The sequence below is a fragment of the Cyrtonyx montezumae genome, unplaced genomic scaffold, assembly GCF_038088225.1.
Source record: "Cyrtonyx montezumae isolate F1298 unplaced genomic scaffold, pur_monq_1.0 scaffold_0, whole genome shotgun sequence".
Classification (NCBI taxonomy): Eukaryota; Metazoa; Chordata; class Aves; order Galliformes; family Odontophoridae; genus Cyrtonyx; species Cyrtonyx montezumae.
The window spans coordinates 38191075-38210052 of NW_027071824.1; the positions used below are offsets into that span (position 1 = coordinate 38191075).

General features: G+C 40.8%; 1 protein-coding gene across 2 annotated transcripts in view; it reads left to right on the forward strand.

Moving 5' to 3' along the window:
• Window positions 1-18393, forward strand: part of HIVEP2 (HIVEP zinc finger 2) — a 127072-nt gene extending 108679 nt beyond the window's left edge. For both annotated transcript variants that reach the window (XM_065732910.1, XM_065732918.1), the window contains 5 exons: window positions 687-841; window positions 5698-5873; window positions 8379-8480; window positions 9015-9925; window positions 16720-18393. In XM_065732910.1, coding sequence (XP_065588982.1) covers window positions 687-841; window positions 5698-5873; window positions 8379-8480; window positions 9015-9925; window positions 16720-17538 — 2163 coding nt within the window. In that variant the 3' untranslated portion in view covers window positions 17539-18393. The remainder of the gene's footprint in view (window positions 1-686; window positions 842-5697; window positions 5874-8378; window positions 8481-9014; window positions 9926-16719) is intronic.
• The last annotated feature ends 585 nt before the right edge of the window (window positions 18394-18978 follow it).

The following is an 18978-nucleotide window of genomic DNA, read 5'->3' on the forward strand; positions in this document are numbered from 1 at the left end:
AAATGTACTGCAATTGCTTAAAAAATATATATTCCCATTGGGAAATCAAACTTCTATAACTTCCCATGACAACTTTTGAGCCTCGTTTTACCCCTTTGCAATCTCTGCTACTTCTGCTGCCTCTGTCTTCATTTTCAGAATTAGTTGTAAAAAGTGAGGCTTACGAACCCGCTCTTCATGTGTTTCAGAACCTGAAAAGTTATCTCCTTTTATTTTGTCCCATCTTTTTGCAGTGTCCTGATTCTAACAGTGGACACGAGCATCCATGCAGGTCCATAAGTTTAGATTAACTTAAAATTAAGTAAGGCTTTTCAAATAATTTTAATGTCTTTTACATACTGATTCTTGCTCATGGACGAGGTATTAGATAATCGTGCCAGGGAAATTTTTGTAATGGTAATAAATTACTTTCTAAGGCTTTTCCATCTCTATTTTCCACAATTTTTTATTTTTTCCTCCTGAGGAAAGATACAGTGCTGTCTTTTCTTTCCAGACTCACATAAAAATGTGTCCATGTTACCCCCTCTCTTATTCTCCATCAAATTGAATGGGACAAATTAATTCATTGTCTAGAGTTGCACCAATGAAAGTTTAGTTTTGACCTAGAATGTTAAAAGTACTTGAAATAAAGTGTGCATTTATTGTGTGTTCCAGCAGTAACACCATTCCTTGACTTTGTTCTGCAGATGAAACACGAGCCATTCTTCTTGTTTGGCAGCAAGCTTGAAAAGAAAGTAGTGGGGAATATTATAAAAGAAAGAGTAAAAGGAGACATTCATGGAGATAAAGACATTACATCCAAACAAACTGAGCCGATACGAATTAAAATCTTTGAAGGAGGGTAAGAAAATGCAACTGGAAATTTCAAAGCTCAGCCTGTTGTTTTAAATAGATTTGAAAATGAACATGAATGAACTGGGATGTAAACAGTCTCCTATATTTCGGCCATGTGTTGTAGCACCCAAGCTTCTTCTTGTTTTATGTATATGTCAATGTTAAAACAAACTACAGGATATCTGAATAATTACTCTTTGTTCTACTATACTATAGGATAATTGTTTTTTACATCCTTGCGAGAATGCTCACTCTGAATTTGAATTGTCATTTTTGATCTGTAGGTCATAAATAAAGAAATAGACAGTTAAGATTTTGCTATTTTCTATGCAGTTTTTTAATAGTTTCCATGAGGACATTTTTCTATTTTTTGAGTCTGTGTGCTTCTTGTGTAAATGGGCTAGTTTGGAAAGTTTACTCCTGTTCTTGTAATATTAAATTTATTTACTGTAATTGGATTTGATGATAAAATGTGAGATAGCAATTAAATCTATGGTATTTAAGCTTAATCCATAGATCTATCATCTAAGATTAATAAATGATTAATTTTTCTACGTCTATCTATTACTCCTTTGATAATAGAAACAACTAACAGAGAGAGGGAAAAAGCAGAACTTAAAGATCATTAGCAGTATTTTGAGGTTTATGAAGCCTGTTAGAAAAAAACAAATGAGACAGACAGTTGTTTACCTCTCTCTATGAGTATACTCTAAAATGTAAGGTTCTGTTTTTTCTTTAAAAAATTCTAACAGTGCAATTATTTGACAGAGGATAGTAGTGAGTAGTCAGGTGGCTGAACAAAATAGTTATTTTTTAGTCTTAACAAACCCAAATAATCTCATAGCAACGTGTTATTGGGATAACTAAGTAGATGGTGATGGAGATATGATGAATTTGTACATGCTATTCCTTCTCTTATATTTTTGTACTCTGAAATCTCAGTTGTCCTTCATTACCATCATGTAGCTTGACTCCCTTTGGATAGTGTTCATGAAATGAACATTGTCATTTCTTTCTTGTCTGCGACAATGAAAGGGTACAGCCTAATTCTTACTTGAAAGACTGAACATGTTATTTTGGAGATTACAGTTGGTATGCTGGCCCAGGCACAGAACCCGGATGTTCTTTGTGGCTGTACATTGTTCTTGTACCCAAGTCAGCAGGTTGGCTATGTCAGAGTGATTCAAATTCAGAGATGAGCCTAAGTTTGCAAGAAATTTAATATTACCTAAATTCACACCTACTTTGAAGTATAAGATTTGCCTGCTTCCCACTATGTATCATTTTTGAATTTGGATCACTCAGCTGAAGATAGTTTGTGCTGATGTAAGCTACATGATGAGAGGTCAGAAAGGTAAAAGTGTGTTAAGAAAAGCAACTTGTAGGGGATCCAGATCAGAGCAAGGTGCAACAGATCACTCTATAAATCCTCTACCCTCTAACACCTCCTTTGTGAAAACTTTGTGCGTTATTCACACCATCTTAAGTTTGCTGTACACCAGTGAGGTCTGTGAAACTATTTGTGTAAAGGCATATATTGCATGTATCACTTAGGTATATCTCCTAGTATTTCTTGGCTATGGTTTATTCTCCTTCCTTGGAACAGAACAAAAAGAAAGAAACCTTGATGTGCACATTAATTTCTGGTATTGGGAGGGGACAAATAATCAGTGCAGTTTACTTCCTTAAGGCATATGGCCTTCAGTGAATGAGGTGATAGTGTTCATCAGAGCAGCTGCATGACCAAACTTTCCTTATAGATGATCAGTTTAATGTACATTTTGTAGGAATTGTTTGCGGGACTGTATTTATTTCATTATTTTGTTTTTGTTTATTTGTTCTTTTTAAATGGATCTAACATTCTTGAGATGTAAACCCTATCTTTTATTATTTTCTATCCTGACTAATCAGTTTGTCCTTTTCATCAGGCTTTTGTTTATGACTTCTGAAAGTTAGGTTTTTAAGATGAGTGCTTGCTTGCTCTTGGATGTTTGTAGAGCTGTTCTCTTCTACTCTGTTCTCTTTTGCTTTCATCAAGCTCATAATTTGCATCACCTGAGCACACACAAGTAGTGAACTGAACTGTGCAGCAGGTGTCTGTTGTGTTTCTTTCATGTTCTGTTCCCTAGACAGATAAGCATGCATGGCAATATCTTGTTTCAGGAGGATATTATCATTCATTTTTCATTTGTCCTGTGGAGTGGATTTGCTTAGGGTTCTTGATTATTTTTGTACTGTAAATGCAGAGAAAGCAATTCAGAATTTACAGCTGAGGAAGATCTGCAGTCATCACAGTTTTCAGTTTCTGGAAAAGTCTGTCTGTTATACAGGAAAGTGTGGTCATGCAGCTGCTCTGTGCCAGGGCAGCAGAGTGCTTGTATGGCAAGTAGACTAAAAGTGAGTTAGATAGGGCTGGGAATCCGTGGGAAGCTGAGGCAACAGAATGAATGGAGTTCAGCCGAAAATAAGATGTCACAGCACATCACTTACCACACTAAAGCCAGTCAAGAGCAGTTTGTAAGCATTGCAGCAAAAGGGGTTTTGAAGTAGGAACCTACGAACAATATTATCAACTCTGGCAGGTGTCTTGATTCAAATGAAATGATTTGATTTACAAAATCTGCTTTCCATCAGCTATGACTACAGAACCCTGGTGGGATATGAGAAAAGTCAGCAATTTTACATTCCATACTTCCTACAGTACTGTTTGTTACTTATGGTGTGAAGCTGAAATAAAGGAGAGATGTTAATGCAAATGTTCCCACTCATCTGACATCTTGCTTAATGTATCAGTTTACAGCAATAGTATGCACTTTGCTTTTCGTTTTCTCTTTTATATCTATCAGTAACAGAGTCAGATCATTGAAAATCCCCAGTAAAATAGCATTTAGTTAGACATTTCAGGACTCCAAGGCTTATGAATACTTTTAACTCCAGCGCCTCATTAAAATCAAACTCAGAGCTCCAGATTTGAGAGAATCTAGTTAATAGGTAAGATCTAATATTTCTGGGTGCTAGGGAAGGTATTTACCATAGATTCAAGCTTCTTGGGATTCCGCATTTGGACTGGACCATATTTACACGTCCAATTTATGTGTGTCCAGTGGGATCTGAGAGGTGACAGAAACTGGTGGAATGAGGTCAGGCAGAAGATTAGCAGAGAAGGAGCAACAGAGAAGCTGATGTAAAACAGCATTTTTCTTAGCAGTATCAATCAGGGATGATTTAGTAGAGTCCATCCCAGCAAAATTAGACTGCAAGGAATGATGAAAAGCAGATAAGATGGCAGTCATTCAAACAATATTGGACTTTTTTTCTGTCTGTGGGTGAAGGCCTGAATGTGGCTGATAAGCAATGGTTAGGGAGATGACTAGAAGTTGTTAGCAAAAACAAAGGAGAACCTGGGAATTGAGGTGGACAGAAGAGAAGAATCTCAGAAATGTTGTACATCCAAAACTGCTGGAGAGATCATTAAATTAGGCAAATTTCACATGTGGCACTATGGACAGGGATGGAAAAGGGAGAGAGACAACTTTATTAGAAAGGAGATGAAAATAGTTTAGGCATCCATATTTGAAAGAGAAGTTGATGTTTTCAGTAAATTATACAATGGGCATGAGGACAAGACGGTGTTTTATGCATTTTTAAGATAGCTTCTGTATTTGTATTGCCACTGATATTGTGAACGCACACAAGTGTTCGTCTAAGAAAAGCAGACTTGAAAAGTGTTTCTGGGTAACCCTCCAAATTGCCACTTGCTTCTTGTAGAGTTTTCATCACATTAACAGAACCTTTCACACAGTCTTTTTATTATTTGAAGTGTTGACTGTCAGTACCAGTGGTAGTTTGTGGGTTTTGCATCCACAAGGTGACTGAAAGTACTTTGTTCTGCTTAGGGAGAGGACAGTGGAGGAAAAAAGCAATGATAAATTATTTCTCAGTTCTTGGAATTTCTGAATTTTACCTCAGGGGAATGAGGATAAAGTTTACCCTCTAGGGAATGCCCACTAACTTTAAGCCTCAAAACAGCTGGGGCAGATCCCTTCAGCTCTTTTGGAGTTCAGTATTACCAGTTAATCATAATAATAAATGATATGTGAAGTATTATATTGATTTGCATATCTTAATTCTTATCTTACAGATAATGTAATCAGCAAAAATAGCATTGAATGCTTATGCCTGTGCTACGAAAATTCCTTTTACAGTGTTCTGCTAAGCAAGCAGGTTGGAAGTTTCCCATTTTGTTTCTAGAGCAGCATGTACCTACATTAGCTCAACACAGTGTTCCTTAGAGCGAGATCCATCTTTGGGAACTTCAGACATGAGTAGTGTAAATACATACATCCTTGCTAGCCATCTGCATTTCCTTTTTGCTTAATAGGGGAAAATGAGCATTTGCAGAATATGAATTGTCTGATCCCAGGGGATAAATCAGATAAATACATTTAAAAGGATCAAATTAATTATAGCATGTGTTCAGTGGTGGTAGATACCCACATGATTTAAGAGTACAGATAGATGAACCCAATCTGCAGTTTCGTGGAAGAGGTTGTGGTTTGTCTACAGGAATGGTGGCTGATCTGTTTCCTAACAAGGTGTTTGTAGTATACCCATACCACAGCCCTTTGTTCTCATACTGTTTAAAAAAATAGCTAAGATACACAAACACAATGAGACCAATACATTCCCTGTGAAAGGAAAATACTTTGTGAGTTTTAGCATGAAAATTCAGCAGTTTGCATGGACTTATGTGGCAGTTTTGTGATGAGATACAAGATCAGGATTGGATGCGTAGAGGTAACGTTTCTGCATGTATGTGATATATGAGTCTATATGATTTAAATACTCATTCTCTTTCAACAGGTATAAATCAAATGAGGATTATGTTTATGTCAGAGGACGTGGCCGAGGAAAGTACATTTGTGAAGAATGTGGAATTCGCTGCAAAAAGCCCAGCATGCTCAAAAAACATATCCGCACTCATACTGACGTCCGGCCTTATGTATGCAAGTTGTGCAATTTTGCCTTCAAAACTAAAGGTACTTGACCCTTTTTATCTGAACTTTTGCCACTTCACAAACAAATCTTGAGATATTTTGCCATCTGGGATCCAAGCACCCTTTGCAGTCAAGGAAAGAATTTTCTTCAAAACAAAATGACTGTGTTTATGGATACAGGACTCCGTGACTGAGATCATTCTTTTCTCTTGAATTTATCCAGGGATACTATGAGATTTAGAGACTCCTTGGATAGCTTCTTTAAAAGCTGTGGGCTCTGACCGATTCAGCTGTCTGGAAATAAAATATGGTAGCATAAGAACTGCCCTCACAAACAATAGTTCCTGCCAAAGTTGTTACGTGGTACAAATTTTAATTGCAACAATGCTCGAATGCTACTAGGCAAGTACACTTACTGTGACATAGTGTAGAAGCAGAGCATCAGCAAGTGAGGAAAACAGGCCTTCACACTCTTCGCAGGGGGTCGGTTTCAAGTTTATAATTAATGTATGTCTCCCAGATGGGCCACTCCATCCACTGCAGCATTAATTATTAATAAGGATCTGATATCTTGTGTTCACATGTGTTTATCAGCACAGAAAAAAGCTTTCACTTGTCACCCGATGGACGCAGATAATGATATTCTTTGGAATTCAGATTTACCATGCAACTGTCTCCTTAAAAGAAAAAAATCCTCTTCTGTGGTTGGATTTCTTTGTAGCACAGTCCAAATGAACCTTATATTCTGTTTCTTAGCTTTGCTTTGCTCTGACAGTGAATGGAAATTAGTTCTGATTCTATTGTATGGAATTGACTTGAAGGGAAAAAGAAAGCTGAAAGAAATTTCTACTGAGATCCCAGTGCAACTTCATGGCTGTGTTGAGGAATAAGGATTATAGCAACTTCTTCCGCTGCCAAAGATGGGCATAGCTCATGGATGGTAGTAAGACCCATCAATGTAATTTAAGATGAGAACTTTGATGGGGTGTAGAGACAAAGAGAAGGAGCTGCTTGTGGTAGTCCCTATGGTCTATCTGGGAAGCTGTTCTCACATCACTATTTGACATTGCAGGAGAAATGGGTCTTCCAGGAGAGCCTTGTGAAGGGAGGACTGTGGTTTTGCAGCAGCTCTGCTCAGGGAGGACATTCCAGGCAGAAGAGATGGCATGTAATTAAATGTGAAGTTGCTTGCTGAGGCATTTCTGGCAGAGAAGAGGAAACAGGGAGGAGGTAGTGTGCCATTGCACAAGAGAGGGATGAGTAGGAAGAAATTAAGTCTTGAAAGTGCAAGAAGTGTTTTACTGGTGTGTTGTTGCTCATGGGCAGTTGTCAGCCTCATTAGTGTTGTTCCTATTTTTCTGAGGACAGTAGGAACAGATCTTCAAAGTACTTAGCCACATAGAAGAGTCACAGGCTGAGTTAGGTTTTTGATGCAGTACACTGACACCGTAATAAACTTACTGAGAAGGGAATTACATGAACGAGTTGGAAGTGAAAATCAGAGAAAAGGAGCTTGTGAGCTTCCAAGCACACATCCACTATCTGAGAGAGTGATGCACTGTTACTGCCATCTGGAGACACTGGTCAGGGTCCCGAAAGCAGCTTGTGTACGCTCACAGAGTGCTTTTCCTTGAACTGGGTTGGCACTTTCCCAGTTGTCTGTTGCAGATGTGACTGAAATGGCTAATGGATTAGAGTGATATTTTCATTTCTCTGGCTTGTGCTTTTTGTGTTCAGGATTCTTAGCTATGGAATGTCTCCTGGGGCCAGTCTCAACCCAGTTGTCTTATCTGTGAAAAAATAGACCAAGACAGACACACCAGTAAGTCAATAGTCTAGTGTTAGATTGTTCCCTCATGGGAATGGGAGATCTGATTTCAAATCCCTGCTGTGTCTGGTTCAGATCCATACTCCAAAGCAGGGAGCTGAACTTGGATTAACCACATCCCAGGTGAGTGCTCTGAGTGCTGCTCCTCTCTGGTCAGAGATTGCAGGCAGACAATAAATTTGCACTGAGAAATTAGGCATGAGTGTCTTTTTGTGGAATACTGTTGGTTCAGCAAATGCCTTCAGGGCACTAAATGTTTGGAGCTCACATGTGAAGTAAGTGGGAGAGTACTTAGCTTGAGAGTGCCACTGTGAAACTCTGACTGAACCCTGAATGGTGGTGCATTGCTGTTATGGTCAGTGTCCTGGCAGTATATACTTATCACAAACACTAAACCCAGGGATAAATAACAGCTGAAAGTGAGTTTTTGAGTTTGCTGGTACAACTAAGTGTCATATGGAAAAGCGAAGAGATGCCTATATATCTTTCAGGGCTGAATTTATTTGATTTTTTTTTTAATTATAAAAGTCCATTCTCATTAAAAACAGGCTCTGGGCAGTGGGCCAGATGAGTTCAGCCTTGTCTGTTTTGTTGTTGTTGTTGTTTGTTTTTAAACTGAAAACAGGATATCCGCAGGATAACTGAGTTATACACCAAAACCTCACTTTGAAAGTGATCTTTGCTGTTGTCAGTTAATTAGATTCATCTCTGATCCATAGGAAATCTGACAAAACATATGAAGTCTAAAGCACACATGAAAAAATGCCTGGAGCTTGGAGTATCAATGACATCTGTAGATGATACTGAAACTGAAGAAGCAGGTATGTCAGAATGATTTAATTTAGTTGGAATGGCCTCTGGAGTATGCAAATGACTCATTGCACTTTAGCACAGTGGCTGGCATGGGAAAATATATTAAGAGCATTTGGGGCATTTTTTAATTAAGAAGCATCTAACAAACAGGAAGTATAAAAAATAAATCTGATCTGTTTGTCTAAGATATGTTTTTTATGATACATCAGAAGGAGCTAGAAATAGAAATGTGTCATCTGTCTCATACAGTGAACCTAATACTTTCAGTTTAGTTATGAGAGATGGTAACATTCACTGGAGTTACAAGGTGGAGTAGGATGAATTTTCTTTGTATACGTTTTCACAGTGTTGAATTTGGGTATAGAGTTTTAAGGCTTATATATATGATAAAAATACATTTTGAGACTGTTGAGAATGGCTATATTTAGCTGTCACAGATGGAGATCATCCGGCGATGGCACTAGGTATTCTGGGTGGGGAGTGAATGTGGCAGAAGATGTGTGGCATGTGCTTACCATTTTGATTTGCCATGGTTGTTTCAGAAAACATGGAGGACATGCAGCAGGAGGCAGAGAAGAGTAGCAACCTGGCAGGCCTGTCAGCAGAGCATCAGTTTTCTGATGCAGAGGAGTCAGATGGTGAGGATGGCGATGACAATGATGAAGATGATGAAGATGAGGATGACTTTGATGATACTCAGGGAGACTCAACACCAAAAACCAGATCAAGGAGCACCAGCCCACAGCCCCCTCAGTTCTCCTCCCTGTCAGTGAATTCAGCTGGGGCATCACAGGGGGCTTCCCCTGAGGGCTCCCTTTCCGTGGGACACTCCTCTCTCATCAGTTACTTGGTCACTTTACCTAGCATTCAGGTCACTCAGCTTGTAACATCAAGCGACTCCTGTGAAGACTCACAGATGACAGAATATCAGAGGTTTTTCCAGAGTAAGAGCACCGATTCAGAGCCCGATAAAGACAGGTTAGACATACCTAGCTGCATGGATGAGGACTGCGTGCTTTCGTTAGACCCCAATTCATCTCCAAGGGACCTCTCACCTTCCAGTCAGCAGTCATCTCCTGGCTACGATTCTTCACCATATAGAGATAACTCACCAAAGAGGTATTTAATGCCAAAGGGGGATTTATCACCCAGAAGGCATTTGTCACCCCGGAGAGATATTTCACCCATGAGGCACCTTTCTCCACGGAAGGAGGCTGTGCTGAGGAGAGAGTTATCACCAAGACGGGACGTTTCACCAAGACGTCACCTATCACCAAGGAGACCAATGTCACCAGGGAAAGATGCGTCTGTTAGAAGAGATTTGTCTCCTAGGCGAGAGAGGAGATACATGGCCTCCGTTAGAGCAACGTCTCCCAGGAGGGGCTTATACCATAATCCAGCATTGTCTATGGGTCAATATTTGCAGTCTGAATCTATTCCAGTGGGGCATTCAGTAAGTATGAAAGAGTATTTACTCCTGTTGTCAAAAACAGTATTCCTGCTTAAATTGTGCATTAAATTTTGAAAAAGTTTGCTGTTCTGTGGAAGAACAGAACTTTGAACTTGAGTGGGAAATTCTGGAGTGAATGCAAGACATCTGCAATAAAGAGGGACCAGGTCAGGATGCTGATTCAGTTAGGCACAGTATAGTCAGCCAGAGGGTCAGATCTTCACTTGGTACACGTCAGAGTAGCTCAGTTAACTTCAGTGAAATTAGGCTGGCTTACATTAACTGCCTTGACTTTATCTTTAAATTGCTCAGGAAGCTTACATGCTGTGTTTGGCTTGTAACTGTACTGTAAAACCTTTTATCTCCCAGACTGTCAGATGGGATCAAGCCCAGATCAGGGCCTTGATACTGCAGTATGTTACCCATCCCTGATTTATTATCTAATTTCACTAAAATAATTGGAAATCCTTGGAAAAGCAGGGTGCCCATCTAAAACAGGATCTGTGGCTGGAATGTAAAGAATATTATTGTGTGACAGGAGCAGACAACTATATACTCAGCAGAAAGCACCATCTCAACTGTCTCTTTGTGCAGGGACACCGCCGTCTAGGTGGAAAAGGAAATATACAAAACTTGCACAGCTGCTGTCTGTGCTGTTGTGTTTTAGTAAATATGCTCTCAGAAACTGCTGACCTGGCACTTTTGACAGGCCCTAGCATTCACAAAGCTCCTTCCACAAATAAATTTGGTCTTTAGAGTTTGGGAATGGCCTTACTGTGTGTGCTTTTATTTATTCATGCCACGTGCTTCCTTTGTCACGTTTGCTGCTGCTGCTACCCTCTCTGTGTACCAAACTGAGTGCTGTGTGGATTCAGCTTGGGTGAGCTGTGACAGGCTGCTTCCATGTCAGGCAGGACTGTCCTGCCCTCCTCTCCATCACCGGTCTTCTTTGCTTTTTGTGTAGCCACGGTTCTTCTCTATAGGGAAGAAAACCGAACCGAACTTATAAAATTAGTATCTCCAGAGCTCTAGTGCAGATTTCTCTGTTGAGCCAGGCAGAGAAAGATGGGCTTGGGTGGATTTGTTGCAGCTGAGCAGAGGTGGCTGGAGCCACAAACAGTGCTGAGAATCACCAGCCAGCCAGATCCAAAATCTTCCTGGCTTTTCAGGAGAATTAGGTAAAGTTGCAATATTAAATGTGCATAAGTGAAAGCAGCACAAGCCCCAGCAACCCACTGCAGAGCCTCTCCTGCCCTTGGCCAGAGCCTGCTCCATCTCCCTGTCAACAAGTGCTTGCCCCAGCCACGTCTTCCTGACCTCTCACCTGGTCTCACTCCCTCTTCTTAGATGTGATGCCATGGTTTGTTAAGCTACTGGGGAAAGCAGCAGAGGAGGAAGGCTTCCTAAGCTTTCCCTGGGGAAGGGTGTGTTGAAACCCTGCTGAGTTTTACAGACGCAATCTCCGCAGAGATGAGAGACAATAGAAAGCCAGCCACCAGCCTCACCAGCAAAGCAAGGAAGCACACACACACAAAAAAGATAAATAACCATCAGTTTAAGAGCCATAATGCCATGGTATCAAATTCAAAGAATTATATGTGACACTGCAGCTGACATTGTACAGAGAGTTCAAGTTATAATGTCCCCCGTGAGACATTTCCACTGTAATCCTGTGGTAGTGATCTGGGATGTGTGGGGGTGCTGGCAAAAGGGTATGGAACAGTCATTCTTTGGCAGTGTGACAATTCTTGCTGTAACATTTGCCTTGTGTGTTATGCACACCTTCCAGCAAGGCGTTTAGCACATCATAAGGGCTTTTTTAACACCCTTAGCTCCTTTGTTTGGAAACTGCTCTTTGCCATGCCAGATGGGCTCTTTACACTTACCTTATTTTTGAGGTAGGATCAGGCGTTTGTCCTACAAGAGAGCACTGGTAAATCAATGGCATATTGATGTTTAGAGAGACCCACCGCTCAGTATAGTCACTGGACCCTGAACACAGGAGTCACTAGAAGCAGAGCCTGGGCAAATTTAATTGAGGAAGTTAGAGATGAGAATGATGATCCATCTAACAAATTCTGTGATGAAGGAAGGATGGATTCTTCACCTCTGAATGTCTTTATGGGAGATATGTTTTAGCTAAAGAGAAGTTGAGTTGAAGCGAAATGCATGCTAATGCACTCAGTGTGTGGGAAGACAGATAACACCTGAGCTTGCTATAAATGAAAACTGTTAGGAAAGAAAAAGGAATAAAGACTGTTTTTCACTTTCAGATTAGTGAAATCCAGCAAATCAGAACATAATTTGCAACTGCATTAGTGATGCAGATGCCAACTTAACAGTGCTGTTTCCTGTTTCAGAGTTGCATTGAATTCCCAATGCTTGCCGAAATCAGAGTATTTTTGAACTTCCGGTTCCTGAAGTAACCAAAAAAAGAAAAAGAAAAAGAAAAACCAAAGATGTATTTCTTCTCCACTGAAATTAATTCACATATTTGCTCTAGACTCTTTAGCCAGTGGTGATCTGTTCCCCATTCACATTTCTTCCCCTTGAACGTTTATGCTCTTCAGTGGTCCTGTGTAGAGAGCTAGTAAAGTGCTCTGGTATTGGAAGTACCATGTAGAAAGCAGTTGAAATTATTTCTTTAGGAAGTGGAAAAGAGCATGGAAAAAGAAATAATTTTTGTAGACGTTAGACAAAAATGCAGAATTTTTAATTTTTTTTCCTTTGGCAGTTAATAAGAAGCTGCACTCTTGCAATAGGATTCTCTCTCCAAAGTACGCTAAAGCTAGTGCACCTTTGGCTTTGTCGAGTTAAAATTTTGTCTTTAAATTAAAAGGCAAATCACCACTGCTCTCTAAACACATTTAGGATCTTCTCTTCTGTCAATGCCAGAGGTTTGTTTGTTATTTTTTTCTGAGCAGTCTAGCACTGTTATCAGAAAGGCTTTGATTCTTCTCACTAGTTATTTTATCCTAGACCTGAGAGAAGGAGGAGAGATGGGATGGTTGTTTTTGTTCAGCTTGAGTGCATCTCTGTTACCCCTTTTAGTTTGGATCAGGAGTGTGCTTTGGAGGTGTATGTCTCCTTTGTCATATTTATTGTGTTTTGACTCACATTGCAGAGCATTCTTGGAATAAGTGAGGTGATAGATTATTTTCAGATGACATGAAACTGGAGAATATGCTTAAGGAATGCATCAGGTGTACTTTGACTGTGAGTGGGCATTCAAGCGAATAAGAGACTACAAGATTAGTCCCCTCCAACCTGACAATACATATATTGTGAACATCAAGTTCATTAATGGTTGCATTTTGCTTCTGCTTTTCATCAGTTCTAGTGCACCCCATTACTTCTTCGTATAGACCAGAACTTTCACCTCTTCTTTAAGTCACAAGGCTGAATTTGCCTTGCTGTGAGCAGAACATGCCTGACCCTAGCAACTGTGTTAGCTTCTAGGAGTTAGTGCATTTTTCCCTCTTGTCAATTTTCACAGTTTCTAAAAAAAAAAGTTACTGCAGTGTGGTTTACTGGTATGAGTTTACCAGCTTCAGTTGCTGTTTTCCTGTTTTCAGCTTTCCTCTGTTTTAATGTCTGAAGCCTGTCATGATATATTCAGAAGGGATGAAGGGAATTAGGCATCACCACTTAAAAATCATTAGGACCAAAAGTCTGCTGATCCCAGATGTGGATATTGAATCCTTTCCTGAACTCCAAATACTTTATCATTTTGAGTTAAATGCATTCCTGTATGGAAAGCTAGCATAAAAACCCTGAAGTCCAGGTGAAGTGTAAATAGGTTCACAAGCATATGTTGTCTGCACTAGTGCATTCTCAGTAGGACTGCAAACTGACTTGATCCTGAAACTGAAGTCCAAATAGATTTATAATCACTGTATTAAGTATCTATGTTTTAGAAGGCACATGGTAATGATGTACTCTGTTATTAAGTTTCCCCACTAAGTTCCTTATTTTCTGTTTGTTTGTTTTTTTAACTTTAAAAAGTCATGAGTACTTCAAGATATGGTAATCGTGGTGATTTTTTTTCACTCACCATCTTTTTGCAAGCTGTGGTCTAAGGGGATCTGGGGCTGCCAGAAGGATGTCTGTAAAGGGTGTTTGGTATTGAAATGTGATCTTCCTCTTAATTCCCTATAGCCTGTTTTGGACGATGTACTAGATACAGGGTAAACCCTGTCTTGTCCGTTAAGGCATTCTGGGAGATGTGTGAAGTTGGGTATGGCTTTGCACAGGGATTTGTTGTGGAAGTCTAGCTTTATGACCAGGCTAGAAAGTTTAGCGAAAAGCTCCTAAAAGTGTTGCTTGGAAAATTATATATCACCTGGAGTCAGAGGAAAACATGCTAAACTGCAACAAATTATGAGAACTAACAGAAAATGAAATGGACTCTCTTTGCCTGACAAAGAGTGGAACTCATCTCACTGAAAATATAGGAATCCATTCTGATTATATAGCAAAACTACAGTGTGACTTTCTGCGCTGTAGTCAGTGTTGGGATAAAATACAGAAAGGAGAGTGATTCTCTAATATTCAGACTCTTCCCCATAAATATGCATCTGTGCATCTCTAAGTATGAAAGTGCTAGGTATCTGTAAAGGATGTAATGATACAATGAAAAGTACGACCACTTCAAAACTCATCTGCCAGAGTTGGAGTAAGATAATCCTATGTGTGCTCAGCCAAGCTTGGAAGGCATCCAGTGGACATGAACACACTGTCACTGTCTATGTAAAAATTAAGCATATGAGACATATACTGGATGATACCACTGCTCTTGGAGCATGTAGCAGTTTCTATCATCTTAACCACCTCTCTCTAACAAGGACAGACTGACATCCTGCTTCCTTTTGAAACCGTGGCAGGGTGCAATGTGAAGCCAGTGTCCATCTCAATTAGAGATTTGGGTGTGACTTAAGTTTGTTCTTCTACGAGTCTTACTCCTTTTCATTTGGTTGCTTTTGCTCTATTTCCCTTGGCCCAGATTCACATTAGATGCATTTAGTGATAAGTGTCATGATTTAGGAAACAGCCAAGAGGACAGTGTGACTGAGAAACGGGTTGACAGAAGAAAGATGTGAAAGAAGGGGGGCAAGCAACTGTGCAGTGTTGAGGTTAGCGATAGGAAGGACTGACAGAGTAAGTGAACTATGTCCTGTGGCTTGGCAACTCATTTATTCTGTAAATTTTTCTCCATTCAGCGGTACAGTGTGCTGTCATTGTGCTTTCTTAAGACAGTTTCTCTTTTATGAGACTCAAGTGTCTCACTTTCTAAATAGGAAAATTCCCAGAATTAGATTATTCTCAGAATAATAACATCATTTAAGTTCGAGTCTGATGATTATGGGTCACCCTTCCTGTCTCAGCGTTGATTTATATTAAACAGGACAAAGCATCTGAGCGCAGTGACATTCAGCCACTGGGTAGCACAGAAGCTGAATCTTTAATTGCCCCCTAAACCCATTCCCCAGGATGGGATCAAGAGGTTGCTTAATCCCTTGAGAACTAGGATTTCCCAGCAGTGAAGTGCTGCCACTGCTGTGCGTTGGCATGTAGCAGCACAGTCCCCAGCTGATGCACCAGGACTGGGGGTGGTGGCACAGCTCTGGGGCAACCAGTAGGTGTTTGATCAATTTACAGAGCGGAGATGGATATTTTTGTTCATTTAATTTCCTATGGGTGTCCCTCGGTTGTGTGACCACATCCCACATACAATTAGGAAAATGTCATCCTGCGCTTGTGTCATCGTTGTTCCTCTGTTCGACAATAAATGCTACTTAATCATCAAATGGAAAATGAATTTTGAAAGTTAAGAATGAAAAAAAGAGAAACGCAAAAGCCCAAGATGTATTTAATACAGAGTGAAGATGGAGCTATTCATTCTATCAAGAAAGGAACTAATGGGAAGACACTGAAAAGTTCAGTACAGTGAGATTGTTTTCTACTAACCATTACAAAATCCCTCCCTCTTCTCAGTCCCATTAAGAGTGAGTGTCCCCACTACGGAATCTCCACTTTCACTCACAGATAATGCCTGTGCTATTGTTATTATTTATTGTTAACACTTCAGATAGGCCAAAGTGGTGCTCTGTTGTGTTAATGACTGTAAGAACTTGAGTCTTCTTTGCACAGAGGTATTTGAACTTTCCTGGAAATACTCATCCCCTTTAGTCAGTGAGGGGGGTAGGAAGTAGGGGGGGGGAAGTGCCCTCTCTGGGACTTCAGAGCAGAACCTTTCAGCAGTCAGAATGCCTATACACATGCAGTCAGGATTTTCCCACACGGGTGGCAGACAGGGAACATTCCAATGTGCATTTCTTCACAGCAAAGCCCCGATACCCAGCGCAGGCTGCCAACACCAGAGCAGTTTGCACGATTTGCCAAAACAGAGCGTAAGATGGATGTTCTGGCCAAATGACTCCTGGGAAATGAAACTCTATCTACCCCAAATTCTCTCTGCAGTTTCAGTTGAATATAATACTCTTCACATCCTGACCTAAATTGCCGCATTGTGTTGCTGAACACTTATCTAGCTGCTGTGTTTCACCTCAGAGGCAAGAGCCCTGTAGGGCTGAGCTAAGCAAAACCTCCTATGTTGTTTGGATAAGTAATTAGTGGAGTTTTCCAATTGCTTTGGGATCCTTCTGGATGAAAGGTGCTGCATGAACAGGAGGTCGTGTTGCAGAGAAAAGCAGATAGGTGGTTTGTCAGCTTGACAAAAATTTTGCTAGTGGTGGCACTGATGTTTCTTTTGTTTTTGTTTTTTCTTATTGTTACAGAGGAAGGGGTTGTCTCAGGGGCCTTACTTCGGCTTGTATGGAGAAAAAGGAGCTATGGAGCACCACAGGCCTAGCCTGTTCCCTGAAGGTCCGAGCGACTATGTCTTCAGCCACCTCCCACTACACTCCCAGCAGCAGATCCGAGCACCCATCCCCATGATGCCAATCGGGGGCATCCAGATGGTCCACTCAGTACCTGCAGCCCTTTCAGGTTTACATCCTCCGTCCACTCTGGCTCTGCAGAGGGAGGGCTCTGAGGAGAAGCAGAGAGGACCGACAGAAACCCTCACTCAAGAGTCACGCGGTGTTCCCAAGCACCACGAGAAGCGTACCTCTCCGCACAGCTTGCACCCCACGGCTCCCTCCAGCACATCCTCCTCCCCACTGCTGTTGCTGACACAAAGCACTTCCGAGGACAGTGTAATAGCGACGGAGAGGGAGCAGGAGGAGAACATACAGACTTGTACGAAAGCCATAGCCTCTCTGCGAATCGCCACAGAAGAGGCTGCTCTGCATGGGACGGAGCAGCCACAGAGGCCTTCTGAGCCTCACCAGAAACCCTCAGAAAGTGCACATTTTAGCATTAAACACTTTAGTGGATCTGAGCCGGGCCAGGCCTGTGCCTCAGCCACCCATCCAGACTTGCACGGTGGTGAACAGGACAGTTTTGGTACATCACGGACTGCGCTAGCCCATCCTACCTTTTACAACAAGAGCTTTGTGGACATCCGACAGCTGGGCTTTCACAGCAGAAGCGAGCCCCCATCAAGCACACAGGAAAGAAAAGATCTGTCATCTGAGAAGAGCAAGCCACATTGATCTGAGATGCATGGAGACTTTCACCCATACATTTACCCCACTTTTTTTTCTAGTGATAGAAGAAGTATTCAACTTTACAGCATGCCTGTTCTAAGTTACAGTAGTTTGCTATTATATATACTTTTGTTATATCAAAAGAATTAGATAAAATAACAAGTCATCATGAGCCTGACCAAAACTAAATTTGAAATTCTTATTGGGTCTGGTACTTTTAAATTGTACAGATGTTTGTGCCTTTTCTTTACTTTGCTTATATTCTTATAAGCATTTTTTTAGCAGTAATTTGTACATATTTTAGAATTTGTGTATCTGCTTTGTAATAAATGTAATTTCTTTCCTTTTTTGGACACTTGGATCTAAATGATGTAAAGCAAAACAGCATCAATATATGTGAGGTTGCACTAAAACATATTTTTATATTGATTAAAACTGAACAGCTTTTATGTACAGCTCTGATTCTGTAATACTAATATTTATTTACTTTGTTTCATAAATTGTAAATTTTTTTCTTAATGTTGTGGATTGCTTTTCTATGTGAAGCATGGGATTTACTGTTGCGTAATTAGAACAAAATGTATATTGTAAAACAAGATATTTAAACTAGAGTATCTTATCTTATTCTGCACTTATGCATTAGTTAAAAAAAAAAAGATAAAGGATGTATCAGTCAGTTCTTAACTCTTGTAATTTTTTTTTGTCTCTTGTTTGCTGGATTGACTATAACTTAAGTGCTGATTGTGATTTTAAACTGATAGTACCGTAAAGCATTAAAGTAAAACAATGTGCTATTGTGAGTTTTTTCAAAGCTTTATAAAACAGTTATAAATATATTAAAAGTATTTGGTCTTATGTGAACATGTTGATCTAGATACTCCTTTTAAAAGCTGTGGGAAAACATTCCACCCCATGTAGATACATAGCAGTGCATCACCAGTGCCGGCTGCGCAGCCCACCCGCAGGCCGGGCACCGCTGGCTCCCAGGTAGGCTGGTGGTCACGCCTCGGCGTGGCCCGCTCCCCCCTTCCCAGAAGCAGGGTTGTGAGGCCCCTATAGCCACACCGGGGTGGGCTGGCAGCTGGGCCATACCCAGCCACAGCAGTCCCCGGGTTGTAAGGGCCTGCCGTGCCTCTGCCCAAGCTGAGCGTGGAGCTTAGGGGTCACAAAGAGGTGCACCGGCGTGAGCTCAGAGGGGAGCAGAAGACATTTCCTCACACCTGAACACCAGCAGCTGGTCACTCCCCACGGGGGAAGTCTCCCCGTCCTGCAGATGGAAGAGCAGGCAGGCCCTTCCAGCTAGTCAGAGGGCACTGGCATCTTCAAGAAGCAGATTAATGGGCAAGAAAGTCACAGTCTTCCAGAGCAGGGTCTCCATCTGGGTGAGATTTGCGCCAGAGGGAAGTCAGTAGGAGCGTGAGCTTGTGGTGGGTTCCCACTACCACC